This window comes from Microchirus variegatus, assembly GCF_963457635.1.
Source record: "Microchirus variegatus genome assembly, chromosome: 22".
NCBI classification, from domain to species: Eukaryota; Metazoa; Chordata; class Actinopteri; order Pleuronectiformes; family Soleidae; genus Microchirus; species Microchirus variegatus.
Window position 1 is genome coordinate 10,667,710 of NC_139823.1, and position 17,581 is coordinate 10,685,290.

At 40.8% G+C, this 17,581-nt stretch overlaps 1 protein-coding gene across 2 annotated transcripts in view; it reads left to right on the plus strand.

Annotated features, from left to right (window-relative positions):
- LOC310943050 (ephrin type-A receptor 6-like) overlaps positions 1 to 17,581 on the plus strand; it is a gene marked incomplete at both ends in the record, with an annotated part of 165,300 nt that overhangs the window by 88,098 nt on the left and 59,621 nt on the right. For both annotated transcript variants that reach the window (XM_083908546.1, XM_083908547.1), the window contains 2 exons: positions 4,370 to 4,525; positions 7,596 to 7,931. In XM_083908546.1, coding sequence (XP_083764672.1) covers positions 4,370 to 4,525; positions 7,596 to 7,931 — 492 coding nt within the window. The remainder of the gene's footprint in view (positions 1 to 4,369; positions 4,526 to 7,595; positions 7,932 to 17,581) is intronic.

Sequence of the window (17,581 nt, forward strand, 5' to 3'; positions counted from 1 at the left end):
AGTGTCTTAATTTGTTAATTAAAATATCGATATTCGCCCTGGTGTATCGCTTATCATAATTGTACGAGGAAGGACGATGATATATCACCAAATTCATATTTTGACCAACCCCTAAAGTCACTCACCAACCTGTGTGTTTTACTATGATAATAATTAATGCTTCAGGAAGTTTTTAGCCAGTGTGTGTGTATGTGTCATTATGACAACTTTATTCATAAAAATTATGACAACAAATTACGTATGTACGCACATTGAGTTCTGAAGTGGAAAATGGTACAATAACTAGTTGCACGTGTTAATATGACCATTTTGTGCAATTGTATAAATTAGACATAGACTCTCCCTCACTCACACACACACACACACATATACCTTTCCCTGCTGCCTCTTGTCACTGTACTGTTCTGTTTTGGCTCCCATGTGAATTGCCAGACCATCAGCAGCTGTGTGTGTGTGTGTGTGTGCAAATCCATTCAAAGCCAAAGCCTTTTCTCCTGTGTGGATCAGTTATCATATTCATAGGGGAAATAACACTATGAATTCTTGCATTCTTTATAGGAAAAAGAAATCATTGTCCTTGATGGATTAAGAGCAGTATTTGATTTGCAGACTTGTCCTGTCTTTTCACACTCGCAGCCTTCGGGCTCATTTGGCCGGCTGTCGATTTGAGCAGAATATGCTGTTTGTCACTGCTGTTGCCATGTGAAATGGCACGTGTGTGTGTGTGTGTGTATCCTCACACGATGCACGGTCAGTGACAGTGGTGATGGTGCTGACAGATTGCAGAAGGAAGCTGCAAAGGTTTGAAAAGGAACATCCCCTCAGTTCAGTGAAGGTCGGGCAGGATTATCATTAGGGTTGAGTCTGAAACAGGTTCTCGTGGTGTGGGGGGAGTTGAGTGACTGTTTTTGACTCAGGGACAAGTCCATATCAGAGGTTAATGGCAGCGGCAGCCTTGATACGCCATAGGGGGATGTCACTTATCATTCTGATACAGATAATGTGTGTGTGCGTGTGTGTGGTACAAACAGTGTTGCACAGAATCAATTCCAATGTAGGTTTGACGAAGAATATAAAGGAAGAATATATTCCTATAGTGGGAGCTGCAGAAGATTTTTCAGTTATGGTAATGCATGATAAGGTGACAACAGCTAGCTATGCTAATGCTAATCAAAAATGAAAACATTTGCGTTGTTCCTAATGAGTTTACATAATGAGTTTGTGTTATGTTAGCCCTACGCTAATGCTAATCGTAGCCTTGCTAGCTTACCTTTGTGAACAGTTTCAAAGTAGTAGCATGCTAATTCAAAATAAATATGTAAAAATTTACCCATTTTTCCAGAATAACTTTCAATATTTGGCCGTTGTTTACAGTTTACTGCATGTGCAACAAATAATGTTTTAACAATTTCAAATGAAGAAAAACACTCTAGTTGTACATAAACACCAGATTTTGTGTGTTAATTTTGAAATTTAAACCGTATGCAGCATATTTAAAGTAACATTTTGCTAATTGTACCCTCGCTAGCTTACCTTTGGAAACGGTTTCGCCAAGGTAGTAGCATGCTAATTCAAAATAAATATGTAAAAAATGTAAAGTGCTTTTACCCATTTTTCCAGAATAACTTTCAATATTTGGCCGTTATTTACAATTTACTACATGTGCAAATACTGTTTTAACAATTTAAACTGAAGAAAAACACAGTAGTTGTACATAAACACCAGATTTTGCGTGAAACTTGAACAGTACACAACATATTTAAAGTAACATTTTGTTTGCGTTCTTTGTCCAAAAACAGGCAAAAAATGGAAACTTACTGTTTGTACAGGCGCTTTTCCAACTCTCTCCTGTCTGGTGACTAAGACTCTGATTCGGCGGCTTCCTTAAACAGCGCAAATAAAATTACTACGATAACCTCATGTTGGCTTTGACGTGCAACTTCACAGCTTTCAGAAACCATTGGAATTCTTCCGATAGCACAAACCGTTGTATAATAACGGCAATGCAAACATGTCATCTGCAATGTGCTCGATGTTGAAGGGTTCATAGAAAATTGGATCATTTTATAAACTTGAACAAACAAGTGACCCTTTGCGTGCGCGCTTGTATAACGTGTGTTTCCGTGCCTGTGTGTTATCCTCGTCGCCTCCTCGGTCCTAATTGTCCCCATTTGATCAGCGCAGTCATGGTCGTGGGCCACTTCCTTGTCCTCCTCACAGCTCCATTTATCACGGGCGGCAGTGGAGAAGCACACACAAAGGCGTGCGATGCCTCAAGGTGAATCCCCTTCGAAATTGCTCAGCTTGTGTTACCTTGTTAAATCGATGTGCTTGGTGACAAACCAGCAATGGAAATCTCACCAGTCAGGAGATGTTTACACGTCTCTGTGAAGAACACGTGCTTTTGAAGATTATGGAAATGTAAGAGGACGACGACGACTGTGATCATTTTGTTCTCTGCGTTTAATAAGGGGATACTGTTATGTTCACGCCTCCCTTTTTCCACCCTTTATTTGCGTCAGCCTGAAGTTATTAACCAAATTCATGTTGGAGCAGTCACTTTCCTCATTTTCCACCCCTCAGATAAAGGTGTTATGAGATAAAAGCGGCTCCAGTGTTCTCTTTAATTTCTGCCGTGTAGACTCAGAAAAAGTGGACGATTTCCCAGTGCGCGCTTTCAATGCCACCTTTTCTATTCAATTTGCACATTTTAATAGAAGAATTCGGGTCTGATCGTAATTCATGTGTTTGTGTGAATACGGACGCCACAGAAAACCACATTACACGCTTTCATACACAAAGCCTCTGGAATAAGATAAGCACTTTTCGGAAATATATTTCATGTTGCCAGACTAAGGTGTTGGAAAAACTTTCTGTAAATGTAGAATACAGGGAGGTACATCTTTTTATATGTTTTTATTACAAAATGAAATTAAAATGGTCAGAATTTATCATACACACTTGGTCATTCCAGGCCAGCAAAACACTGCTGCTGAAAGAAAATGATTTTTTATCTTTATTTATTTATTTACTTATATCTCTTAAATGATGCTTTGCTCTTAAAAAAGTGCACTGAGAATATATATATACATATATATATATGTATATATATATGTATATATATATGTATATGTATATGTATATGTATATGTATATGTATATATATATGTATATATATATATATATGTATATATATATGTATATGTATATATATATGTGTATATATATATATGTGTATATATATATGTGTATATATATATATGTGTATATATATATATGTGTATATATATATATGTGTATATATATATATGTGTATATATATATATATATGTATATATATATATGTATATATATATGTATATGTATATATGTATATGTGTATATGTATATGTGTATGTATATGTGTATATATATGTATATGTATATGTATATGTATATATATATGTATGTATATGTATATATATACATATATATATATATGTATATATATTTATATAAATGAAATGGTGCAGAATGAGATTTAGGCATTATTATGCTACAATGTCCAGTTTTACAGCGTAAATATACTTTTATTATTATTATTTTGTATACTAATTATTGTATGCTCATTAGTACTTAATCTTTCGATGGACTAATGATGTTTTTCAGTGGCGCCTTGGAAGAATTTGAAATCCTTAAAATGAATTAATCACGTTCGATTCAGCAAATTAAACCATTTTTGTCCATTTACTCAAAGTGAAGTATGTTTTTAAACCATTTAGGGAAAGTACGTTCCTCTCGTATACTTAAAATGGCCTGTTTGCAAATGTAATAACAGTAAACACAGGCAGACAAATGGCAACACAAACATAACCTCCGTGACACTCTTCGTAACACTCTCCAAGAGTGACTGCATCTCGATGTTGTCGCTCACTTAGCCTTTCTGTCTTCACATTTCGCTCAGTTTTGATTATTCACAGATATAAAAACGCCCACTCTCTGAAGGTGGCTTGGTCCTCAGACTGTCAGTATCCTTCAGGTTTACCTAGCTTTTTAAAATAATTGTGTGTCTCCGCATTGCAACTGTGCAGAATATACAAACAATGAAATTAATTGTCAATACTAGAGAGTAAATGTTCCTGAAACCAAACAGATGGCCTCGTTATATTTTAATGAACTATGCTGCCTCAATTTCGGCTTTTATTTTCATTAATCTGTTAAAATTCTGCAATATTCTTAGATATCATAATGACTATTGACAGTCATAAAGCAGCTCCTGTGCCTGTTTTCATACAATATGTCAAGTCATAATGTCTAATAATGATGGAAGTGTGAAACACTGTTGTTGAACCTTTTTTTTCTCCTCATGTTGTCTTTCTGTCACCACCAGCTTGCCACCCAGGATTCTACAAGGCCTATGCTGGAAACGTCAAGTGTTCAAAATGCCCACCACACAGCTTTAGCTATGGAGAAGGAGCTGCCTTGTGCCGCTGTGAGAAGGGCTTCTTCAGGGCTGAGAAAGATCCCCCAACTATGGCTTGCACTCGTGAGTATCATATACGATACACCATCACATACACATCCTGTGTTTACGATTCTTTATATCTCTGGTCTGCTAATGACAATTGTGAGAGCTAAATTGAACTAATTCATCTCACATTTTGAAATGTGTTAATCTAGATTAATCATGATTAAAAGTTTGCCTTTTCTTCTAATGACTAAATTAATGAGTAATCAGACAGTGTGCATTCCAGACTCTATTGTTCAATTATATCCACACTCTTAGAAATAAGGGTTCCAAAAGGGTCCTTCTGCAAGGGCTGAGGTACTACCTGGAACCATTAGCTTCTGAAAAGGGTTCAAGGGTTTCAAGGGTTCTTGGTAACAGTAATGGTTCCAGTAAGAACCATCCAAAGAACCCTTTAAAACCCCTTTCCTGAATAAAGGGTTTTAAAAGGGTCCTTGGTTTTTTTGGCTTGGTGGAAACCTTTTGGAGGGTTCCACCAAGCCAAACGGGTTCTCCTATCCGAAGAACCTTATATGGTTCTACTTGGCACTTTTATTTCTCAGGAGTGTAGACAGAACTGGACATGGTTGAGCTTGTAGGCCTGAGAAACCACTGGTATCTCATGACCTATAAGCTTAACCAGGACATCTTAAAATAAAGGCCAACATCCAAGAACGTGTGTTAACATCACAACAACAAAAAATCCACCAGAGAATGTCCTTAGAAACTCCGACATTCACATTTGCCAGGGTCGGTGTCCAAATGGAAGTCCCCGGATAGCTGCCAGCATATTACGGGCACTATCTGTGCCTAGAGTGGTTAGTTTGCCACTTACTTTACACTCGTTGGCGATGTGGAGGAACTCACCCAGGTAGTTGTCATACAACTTTTGCTTTATCGATCGAGCTCGTCGCGTTAATCTCGGCTGTATTAATCACACCGATTAACGCTTTTAACTTTGACAGCCCTATTAAGAATAGTTTTCAGAAGATAGAGAATGTTTAAGTCTGACTTTACATTAAAGCATTTTGAGCTGTGTGTATGTCCAATACGCACACAGCGTAAGTTATTACTTTGGCTCTATGAGCTGCTGGATTACCCCAGTGGTCCCTCTGAATTTGCTGTGGCTGTAAATCCAGTCTCGTCTCCAGCACTTATCTGGTGTGAAACTGTGCATTAGAGAGTCTCTGGATGAATTACATGGCTTTTGTTCAGCTCTGTTGTCTTCATCGATGATTCACCGGCTGTCATTACGGCTCCATATTTGCATTAAATTACAGTTTAACTGGACTAATTCCACTTTAATTAAAAAGCCATTTAGCTGTCACAGAGATCGACAGGGGGCACATATATTCGAGAGCTCTCCGTGCAGGATGAAAGAGTGTGTTGGTCTTTTACAGCAAGCCTTGTGATTGTTGGGATGCGGCGGCTTTACAGTTTGGATGCCAAAGCTTCTCTTTTCATACAAAAAATAAACATAGATGTAATTTAAAGGTCCCTTATTATACCCCATGTCTCCATGTTAACCTAGTTCCCTGGTGAAAAGTGATCATTTGCAGGCTCTAGCAGACACATTGCCGTCATATATAACACGTATCCACTGGACAGATTGTGTAGAACTCTGTGCTGCACTGTGGAGCCAAGAAAAGAACTTCTGGTTTTCGGATGCCCTTGCCCTCGCGAGCACTCCTGCGTGTTTTTACGCACAAATCGGAGTTCCACGGGACAACAATTCCAGGATTTTAGCGCACTGTGACGTCCCAAGGAGCGTGGAAGTCAACATTGCGTGTTTTATCTCCTGTACTCCACAAAAACATGAGTGAGTCATCATTTTTCGCACTGATAGGACCCCCAGAGTCTCAAATATAAGGATTTAAATGATTAAAAAGTTGATTCAGCATAATATGGGACCTTTAAGATACAGTATGCAGACTACAAAAACCGCATAATGAGGAAAAACTGTTTCATCAAAGGTGATATTTAATTGCAGATGTTGTAAGTTGTTAAATTAAGTCTTAAAGTCTGAAGCAAAACCTTGAAGGAAACCTTTGCTCTTCATACACCTAGTCTATAAATGCTTGTGGGGGTGTGTGACAAAACCGGCGAGCTAGGAGAAGTCGACTACCACGTCTATTTTTACAAGCTGTGAACTCGTGCGATGCATTTTAATCAGAAGCTAGAGCAAAGAAAAAGTTTTTTTGCTTGCTTAATGTCTACGACAATAAATAAAAAAAAAAAGACCAGGGATGAAAGAGTGATGGTGTGAGAGGAGGACAAAGGTAGAGAGGAAGAAAGAAGGGGCGGTGTCACCAGAGGAGAGATAAAAAGTGGGAGGGAAAGTGTGGAGCCTGGATGGAGAGGACAGTGAAGAGAGAAAGGAAGGAGGGTGATGATACCAATCTCCCCCCCGAGGAGGAGAATAGGAGGTGACTGATGGCAGTCGGGGTTGCGATGTAGTGAGGAGGTGAGTTGATTCTCCTTGATGGAGAGAATAGAGAGCGGCGAGATAAAGGTTGATGGGAGATTAAGAGAGGGAGGAAGGGATGTGCGCTGACAGAAGTTGAGGAGAACTGGGAGGAGCCGTGCACTCTGCTGAGATTTTAAAACCAAGTCAGGCGATGGAGGGATTGGAGAGAGGAGAGGGGAAGCATCCCATTGTCAAGGCAGACAGTGTGCTCGGCAGGATGGGAGTGTTCGAGTCCCTCGGGCCTTTTAACTCCACCCTGTTGACAGCTGGCTGCCTGCTAAAGCACAATGCTTACCCTGACACACAAACGCACACATGCCCACAGCACCGAAACGCCGAGGTGAACTAAGGGAGGTGAAGTAACATAGGATGTTTACTGCACACGAGAGGAATACATTACGAAGTGGTGCAGCAATACTTCCTGCGATTATTTTACACTGTTAATTCTCCTAAATGTGTTCCGTAATCAGGGATAAACAACTTCACATAAACTCATTATCATCATCTATTGTCTTTTGAATCACACATCTGCACCAAGCGCCAATCATTGCTATGCCTAAACTCCACATTGCACATCTTCTTTTCTTGCCCCCCCCAACCAAAACAAATCGACCTAATTTATCGTCTTCCTCCTGTTCACAGGACCTCCGTCTCCTCCGCGTAACTTGATGTTTAGCCTGAACGACACCTGTCTGACGCTGGAGTGGTCCCCTCCCGGCGACTCCGGGGGGCGGCGGGATCTCACCTACAGCGCGCAGTGCAAGCGCTGCGGCCCCGAGCCCGACCGGTGCCGGCCGTGCGAAGAGGAGCTCCGCTTCCTGCCGCGGCCGTCGGGCCTCACCAACGCCACGGTCGCCGTCGTGGACTTCTCGGCGCACGCCAACTACACCTTCGAGATCGAGTCGCTCAACGGGGTGTCCAACGTTAGCTCGTTCCCGCGCCAGGTCGCCGCCATCACCGTCAGCACTGATCAGGGAGGTGAGTAACAGTATTGATATCCATTTTCACACCACTTTACAACCCTTTTGCGGCACACACAGCTGTAACTGAGAAGAGATTCATGACCAATTTCACAAAATGTGATTATTGATGAACTGTATTAGCTGTATTGATAAGGTAGGATAGACCTTAGCCTTAGCCAAGGGAAAAGGGAACTTGGCTTGTGATGGAAGGGTTGCTGGTTCAATTTCCTGCCCGGTCAAGGGCTGGGGTACCCCTGAGCAAGGTTACTCATTGTCGATTGGACACTATGAATTGACCCCAGCTGCAGTTTAGTGTGTTCCTTGTGCCAGTGCCAAGCCTGGATAAATGGGATGGTTGTGTCAGGAAGGGGAGTAAAAAAATCTGAGAAGAGAAAGAATCCTAAAGACAAACAAAAAGAGAAAGAAACGGATATCGTTTCCACGTGAGTGAAGTGGGTCTCGTGAAGAGGAGAGCATGCAAACACTCATATTTGCTTCATATAAAAAAGGTCATTTTTAGACATCACACCCCTGTAATGTGTTGGTGTCAACGTTTTGGAAACCTGATTTTCTACTGTTGTTTTTCTCACTTTGTCTCCTGCAAATAAGAAAGCGTGAGTGAGAAGATTCTCTTATATATATATATTTCCATAATCGTGTCCCAAAGCAACAGCCTGTCTGACACGATCTGTAAACTGTTATTTAAATGAATTCAATTTTGAGCTCAGATGAGTAAACTTGACTTTAAAAGTCTTGTCATTCCATTGGGACTATGTCTGGTGTGTCAAGTGTCTCACTCACAATTATCTCACCTCTTCAATTAGTCATTGTTTGATGTCTTAAAGGTGCATTATGTTATAAATCTAAAGCAACTGGCCATAAAATCCTCCTAATATGTCACAGAGACTCAGGAATAATGTTCATATAACAAACTGAACTCACCAACAACAACAGTACAGACAAAATATTTGCATTAAAAAAGATATTTTGCAGACTGCAAATCATGTTTATGTTTTGAAATCATGTTTTGGCATGTGGCGCCACCTACCGCCGTCTACCAATCATTGCAGTCAGTAGACTCTCAGCTGCCGAGCAACCACGGGGTTGCCAGTTACGTCAGAAAACGAATCCTAAAAGGACTTCGGTATTTTGAATTTGAGTGTAGTAACCGTTTTTGGCCACATTCTTACATATGTCACCTTTAACATATCCGTCTCTCTTGTTTCAAACCGGATTTGTTTTTATTCCCCTTTTTTCTTCTCTGTTCTCACCTCCCATCTTTCTCCTCCTTCCCTCTGTCCTTCTGTTGCTGCGGGAGTCGGGGAAAATACATTTACTCATACAGTCAAAACACATTAAAAGGATTATTCTATGTCACTGGGGACAACCCACGTCTTTATAGCCAACTTAATGTTACACGCAGTCTTTTTTGTTTCATTAAGATGCCCACTTCAGCGCATAGTCGTGGCTGCTCCCCCGAGCTGTACACAAGACTCATTCCATCGCTAATGCTCTGAGCTGCAGCGATTCCGATTGCTCAAGGGAAAAGGCAGATTCCCGGCGCTCGGCCAGTGATGAACAGACTGATGTTGTTTTTTTCCTGGAGTTAAGTTTTTCATAGAGATCATAAACGCTAACGTTGATACCCTAACATTATTTATGACGCGGCTTTTTTTTACGGTGGCTTTAATTATACAGTCTGCCATCATTTGCACAAGTGGTAATTATTCTGGTTTGCATTTTGTATTTTATCCCTTGACTGAATTTAAAGGTGTAAGTTGTCACAGTTAAGACGAAGGAGGATGATTCATGCTACAAATTAAATCAGCCATTTATGGCTCATATGTGTTTTTGCTATTTTTGTTCTCTGTGTTAGGAGCTCCATGATTTATTTAAAAGTCCCATCTTATAACTTATTTCTCCAAGTTAAACTAGTTCCCTGGTGTCCTCATGAACATGTCTGTGACATGCTTTGGTCAAAATACCTTAGGGATGAAGCACCACAGCAGTTCAATCACCTACTGGGAGCTAACAGCAGTAAGCAGTTAGGAAAAGTGATCATTTGCAGACTCTAGCAGGCACATCGCGTCATATATAACATGTATCCACTGGACAGATAAATCCTCTGAGGCTGGAAGTTTGTGTAGAACTCTGTGCTGCACTGTGGAGCCAAGAATAGAACTTTTGGCTGACTTTGTGGACTTCCGGTTTTCGGATGCCGTTGCCCTCGCCAGCACTCTCGCGCGTTTTACGGACAAATCGGAGCTCCGCGAGACAACAATTCCAGGAATTTAGCGCATTGTGACGTCCCAGTGAGCACGGAAGTCAACATCGCATGTTTTATCTCCTGTACTTAGACTGAGGAGGACCAGAAAAACATGATTGAGTCATCTTTTTTCACACTTTGGTGACTGGTAAGGCCTCCAGAGTCCCAAATATAAGGATTTAAATGATGAAAAATTTGATTTAGCATAATGTGGGACCTTTAAGTAATCTCTCGTCTTCAGCTATAAGTTTTTCCATCGACCGTATAGGAAAAGTGGACATAAACCATAAATAGAATAAAGAACATAATGAATATTCACCAAGGGCAAATCCACAGGTTGCAAAAAAGTGCATTATTTTATAATGTCAGTTAGGAGTTACAGGTCTCAATTGCTAGCTTCACATCTTCTTCAATGGAACATGATGTCATTTTTGGAAATTGTGTTTTTCATTTTAAGGAAAATAGACGACACAGCACATATGAGTGGACGCCAGTGGGATTGACTGCTGGTATTGTCCAATAGGAGCCTGGTTACAGGTGATTCTTATGGGTGATTCTGCCTGGCACATTTGAGTTGAAGAAGAGGTTTTTTTTTTTTATTGTCACATTTTCAAAATGTCAGCATTATTGATACGATGCATAGATAACCATGCAAACGCTCCGAAGAACAGGAAAACCCGCGTGCTGCACACACTCCACATACAGACGTTTTTACACGTCACCTTCCCCCAGATGCGTCCACCTAAACTCGTCCGTGATGAGCCACTTTGGAAATCCGCGCAGAGGATACTAACGCACATTAGCATAATGTTGTCATCAGCAGAAATGAGGCAGCCGTGTGAAATTCTGTGTGTTGTGAGGAATACAGAGACTGTCCTGTAATAATGTGCTAGAGCCATGGATAAATTAGACTCTGTCATTAACATGCAGATGGCCCCTTTCGGTGAATGCTTTTAGACACACATACATGATTGACACTGAGAAGTCTGTGATAATTTCCTGTCAATATATAAACTTTTCAGTATTGGAGTGAATTATAAAACATATATAAGGATTAACTTCTTTACTCTAAGGGGTAAAAAGGAAACTTTATTGACATTCTGACCGTGTAGAAGAACAACATGCAGGACTCAGGTGTCCATAAATACCATGGTCAATCTGTTTTAAATGAACAATTATGAAAATATGGTTAATGGTTTATATTTATATACCAATTTTCTAGTCTTGATGACCACCCATTCACAACCATTCACTCCATTCACACACTGCTGGAAACAGCTGTCAGCAGCCATCAAGAGTAACGTAGAGTTGAAGGCGCCATTTGTAAGAATGTGGCCAAAAACGGTTACTACACTCAAATTCACAATATCAAGGTCTTTTAGGTTTCGTTTTCTCCGTCATTGTAGCTCAGTCGTAACTGGCAACCCGTGGTTGCTCGGCAGCTGAGGGGCCAAAATACGATTTTAAAACATAAACATGATTTGCAGTCTGCAAAATACTTTTTTTAATGCAAATATTTTGGCTACTGCTGTTGGTGAGTTCAGTTTGTTATATGAACATTATTCCTGAGTCTCTGTGACATATTTATAACTGGTTTTTACGGCCAGTTGCTCTAGATTTATTACAAAATGCACCTTTAAGTGTCAGCGAGAGGAGCTGGGAATTTAACCCACAACCTTTTGAGTTGAATAAAAACTTGCTCTACACTCTTAGAAATAAAAGTGCTAAGTAGAACCATATAAGGTTCTTTGGCTTGTCCTCATAGGACAGAGGACCCTTTTTGGCTCCAGGTAGAACCTTTTTATAAAGGTTTCACCAAGAACCCTTTTAAAACCCTTTATTCAGGAAAGGGGTTTTAAAGGGTTCTCTGGATCAAAATGGTTCTTATTGGAACCATTAGTGTTACCAAGAACCCTTGAAAAACAAATGGATCCAGGTAGAACCTCAGAAGCCCTTGCAGAAGAACACTTTTGGAACCCTTATTTCTAAGGAGTGTACCACTGAACTCCTATAAAATAATAACTAAAGTCATAAATAAATGAAGAATATAAAACTATTCAAAAGCCACTGCAAGGCGATAAATAAACAGCAGCATATGGGGACAGTGACAGGAGGTTAAAGTGCAGGATGTGCCCATAGTACATAATGCATAGCTGTGAGTGTTGGGCAAGGCAGTGTGAGCAGTTCATCAGTCTGACAGCATCCTGGGAGAAACTATTCTTCAGTCTGGTCCTTTTTCCCCCGGATGCTGCGCTGCCTCTTTGCCTTAGGGCAGACGAGTTTCGTGGGCAGGGTGGGGGCGGAGTCTCTCGTGATGAAGGTTCTGCCTTGTCCTTGCGTCGGCCGACGTAGATGTACGAGAAGGGCGGTAAGCTGCATCCCGTGGTCAGCAGGGGGTTGTTGAAGTGTCTCGTCCTGGAGAAAGAGAGAGACAGTCGAGGGATATCATCATGTGTGCATTCAGACTCTGCAGGAAGAACACGATGGTTGCTCTGTTCTTTTGCAGTTTACAGAAACATAAACTTGTACTCTCTGTAGACGAATTGGGTCAGCTGGAGGAAAAGTGGCAGCTGAATATGGATGTGAAAGGTTAAGTGATTTAAGGGAGTAAGTCTGAGAGAGACTTAAGAGAGAGTGAGAAAGCAATCGAGACGGAGAGAGGTGTGGGACATGGACGGATGAAGTGACAGAGAAAACAAAGAGGGGGAAAAAGAAGATAGAAAATGAGACGCAGTGTGTGTGAAGATGATTGAGCGAGGGGAGGACGACTAAAGGAGCAGAAGAAAGGGGAGGCAGAATGAAGAACAGGCTAAATGCGCTGACGAGAAAACGTGGGCCGAGGATCAAAAGGGCGTGAGGGAAGAGATGCAGCCACAAAGTGTGTTAAAAGTCGGGTGAAACTAAAGGAATTTAGTGGCCACTTCAATAGTTTCAGCACATTTCTTTCATAACCAAATTATACTCATTCATTTTATGTGACTTAATTATAGCATCAGACACAGTAAATGTTTAAAATTCTAAATGTTTCTTCATCGTATTGTGTTTCTCTTACGTCTTACAGCTGCCTGTGCTCTAATTAATTTTAACAGAAGCCTTCATTTTTATTTATTTGGATTGTTTTTAAGCATGTTTCATGAAAAAGTTAGCACCTATTCATGTCTGATTAGTTTATGAAAATATTGAAATTGGTTCTGAAGTTTCTCACTTCTTTTGGGAAAGAAAGATGCCTCGGGAGAACTTTTTAGACAAATAATTAGACCATAAAGTCTAAGTTTCAGACTCCCACTCAACTTGTGTTCAATTAAACCTTGAAAACTTTAATTTTGTGCACATTTTTTTTACACTCAAACACCGGTGATTCTCGTATGTCTGTCCCTGTCATCTTTCATAAACCTGTCCACCTACTGTATGTGTGTTTAAAAAAAAATTAAAAATACTGAGTATGCATATTAGGCAAAAAGTTTGGTCAGGTGGGAATTTGAAGTTAACAGCTGCGTTTCATAATGCAAAAAAAAAAAAAAAAGGGGGGAAGGTGGATGAGTGCTGAGAGGAGCACAGAAGGAGGAGATGTAGGAAATGGCCTAGAAACATGAGGGTTGCTTTAATCACAGGAAGCAGCTGAGTAATTGCGAATGTCACCGAAACCGATCGGATCCTCGCTTGTGGCGATGCATCACAACAGTCTTGCAGCAAACTTGAGAGGCTCTAATCAGACATTCGTTTGTAGATGAAAAGCCGGAGGAGGGGGGGGGGGGAACAATCTGAATCATCGACATGATGATATGGAATAACGGGGGAGGAGCTGGCGAGAGGGAGCGCTGCTGCCTCATCGACTCGGCATCGACTCCCAAGTGTCCAGATCATTTCCATTTGATTCACTCCCCCTGAGGGCAGATGTCGAATGGCATCTGCGATGACATTATCTCATCAACTGCGAAATCTCAAGTTGTGCTCGCCCCTGCGCGTCGGCTTCTAACCGACGGCACCTCTTCGTCTGCTTCGTACAATAAAACAGCGCTGTACCACCTGGATGTGCCAGCGCAGGGCATTAACTGAGACTTCATCAGAAAATCTAAATTCATTTGAAAATGTGCTTATGCGGCATGTAGAGCCTTCAGACCAAGCACACAGTGAGCCTGGAGGTTAATGGTGTGGAGAAAAGGGTAGTCTTGTCTCGTGTTATAAGTTATATTATCTAACAGATTTTGTCAATATGTTGTGAAAGTTCATTAGGTCTACTGATTGAACTTAGTTTTCTTGGTTACCAAGGGAAAGAAAACTTCCTTTTGCCCTAAAGAAATGAACCAAACTCTTGCAACTCTTTTTAGTCATCAAAAGAGTTGCAAAATGAATAGAAAATAATAGTCAAGACATTGACAAGATAAGAAATAATGATTTTTATCCTCGTCAAAGAACCATAACATCATTGCACAAGGGTTTTCTAATCATCCAATAGTCTTCTAACGCTATTAGCAAACACAATGTACCATTAGAACAATGGAAATTTGGGCCTCTATACACTTATGTACATATTCCATTAAAAACCAGACGTTTGCAGCTAGAATAGTCGTTTACCACATTAACAATGTAAAGAGTGTATTTCTGATTCATTTAATGTTATATTCATAGAAAAAAAAGTGCTTTTCCTTCAAAAATAAGGACATTTTTAAGTGACCCCAAACTTTTGAACAGTAGTGTAATAATTAAGACATTCGAGAACGTAATTTTACGTAATCATTTTCTGACATTTTATAGACCAAACGAGTACTCGATTAATCGTGAAAATAATCGACACATTAATCGATTATGAAAATAATAGTTAGTTGCAGCTCTAGATGGGTGTACGTATGGATGGCACTACTAAATATTGACACAATCTCTTATATATGTTATATATTATGTTTCCCTGTCTACACTCTGAGAAATAAGGGTTCCAAAACGGTTCTTCTACAAGGGCTGAGGTTCTACATATTTCCAGAGAACCCTTTAAAACCACTTTCCTGGATAAAGGGTTTTAAAAGGGTTCTTGGTGGAACCCTCCAAAAGGGTTCTCCTATGAGGACAAGCTGACGAACCTTATACGGTTCTACTTAGCACTTTTATTTCTAAGAGTGTATACATGCATACACATAAAGAATAACAGGCAAACATGTATAAAAACAAAAATAAATACAAGTGAAGCTCAAATGGAATGAGTGAAATCTTTGTACTGGGGTTTTTATTTGTAAAATTGGTCTCAAAGTAAGACAGTAAAACTAAACCCCTCATTTGTGCTTTGCTTAAATGCATCCGCAGCAGACCCGATCATCAGAATATATAACGCAGCCAAATTGTGGAGCTTTAAAAACAATCAAAAGAGCAAATCCTGACCTGAACTAGGGGAGCCGGTGCAGCGCAGCCAGTGAGTAAGTGAAGACAATATAATAAGAGCTGCGTGGATGCTCACCTTTGATATTCACTGTGAAGACCAACATGTAATTTTTCTAATATTGAAACCCAACGTGGGGAAAAGATGTGGTGTTTCGCATGTTAAGAAATATTGTTACGCGCTGTTTGTTAATGCTAACAAGCCGCATATTTGACATGGTTTTTTAGCACCATCGCGTTTGCCCAAACATCAAGAACGCAGTGCCGTCGTTGCATCTGACAACTCCCGCCCTATAAAGCTTTTACCGCGCCCCCCCCCCCCCATTTATTACCATTTGTCGTCCTTTTGTTTACGAGCACTGGCAATACAAATGTGTTCAAATTATAGCTTCAGTTTTTCAATAACGCTGAGCCAAAAAGATTAAATTCACAGTTGTACGAGTCACGCTCCTTTGCCTCTTGAGGCTTATTTATATTTAACTGTCATGTCTATAGAAAGTAAACGAGCTGAATACTAAAACTTCTGGTGTTTCTGGCGGAGATTCTTGGTTTTAAAATAGAAGAAAAAATGAAATTTCAGTAAAAATGAAGAATCTTTCCTCTGCAGTGGCCTTCTGCTCCGCCTCCAGTCAGCACCGAAGTAAATGCACAACAGCGGCTGTAAATGAATTGTGCGTATTAATGTCCCGCGCTTCGTGGAGCCACCACACCGATCCCAGGCAGCCCTCTACTACGTACTGGCATCGTGGCAAATTAGACCCGCGCTTAATTACTCGCCTGGGAAAATCAAAATGATGTTTTGTTAGGGCCGCGGCGTCGTAAAGCAGCGTGTCCGTGCCCCTCGACCGGAGAGCGACCGTGCCAACGGAACGCTAATAACAACAACAGCCGTACAAATTGGCAGAGTGTAATGACCGGGTAGCCCCCGGGGCACCAGCCGGGGTGGATGGAGTAAAAAAGGGGAAGGTGACTTTCTGTGAATGAATCAATACTGTGCTGAGCTACTGTGTATGTGTGTGTGTGTGTGTGTGTAGCACTGATTTATCTGTGAACATTACTCCATTATGGGGTATAAGAAAAAAAAAAAGAGGTACTGATTAAAAAATGCAGAATACATCATGTTAGAGAATTTTTTTTTTTTTGTCTTGACACGCAGTCGTATGAGCACGTTTATCTTGGCGGTCCTCTCTGATAAAGAATAAGTGTGTGTGTGTGTGTGTGTGTGTGTGTGTGTGAGACCGCACTGGCCTTGTAGAGAGCGCTTGTAAATAGAGCCTCCGTGCTCGCCGGCTTATTAACAACTGATTTATCTGCCTCTTTGTAAGGAACGCTCGCCCTTGGCACCCGAGCCCAGAGATCGGCCCCGGGGGGCCCCAATTACCTGGTGCCACGTGTGTGTGTGTGTGTGTGTGAAGCGATATTTTGTGTATCATATCATAAGCGTCGCCTCTGTCCGCGCGTGTGTGTGTGCGTGCCTTATATTGCCGTATACATCAGTGCCGCTGTTCAGTACCAGGGTCATCTTCATCATCGCTCTCCCTGTGTTTCTCATACGCGCGCTCTTTTCTCCGTCTCCTATGGAGGGAGATACAAGGGTGGAACAATAGGGATATGGGATAAATATATTTGACAGCTCTCTGCCTCAACGGTGATTTATTCCAGTATTTATCCCGGCGATGGGTCTTTATCGCACTCTTCTTTTTCCCCCCCCTCCTCCCCCCCCGGTACTTCCACATTAAAGCCATGTGCACGTTTGAATCGTCGAAAGTGTGCGTCACTTAAAGCACCCGCACAACACACGCTGTTAGATTTTTACTGTGTCGTGACAGTTTTGTGACAGTGATTTACTGCGTCGGGGCGATGAAGTGTAAAGGCCAAATCTCCCTTTATCCATAATGTTTCTGGGGCGCTCTCCCTGTGTGTATTTCAAAGATATTTTCTTTTTAATCCATTCAGCAAAATGTCATTTTGATCAAAAGTTGTTGTGTTTTTTTTTTTTCCTCCCGTTCTGTCTGAAGATTTTGTCTGATGAG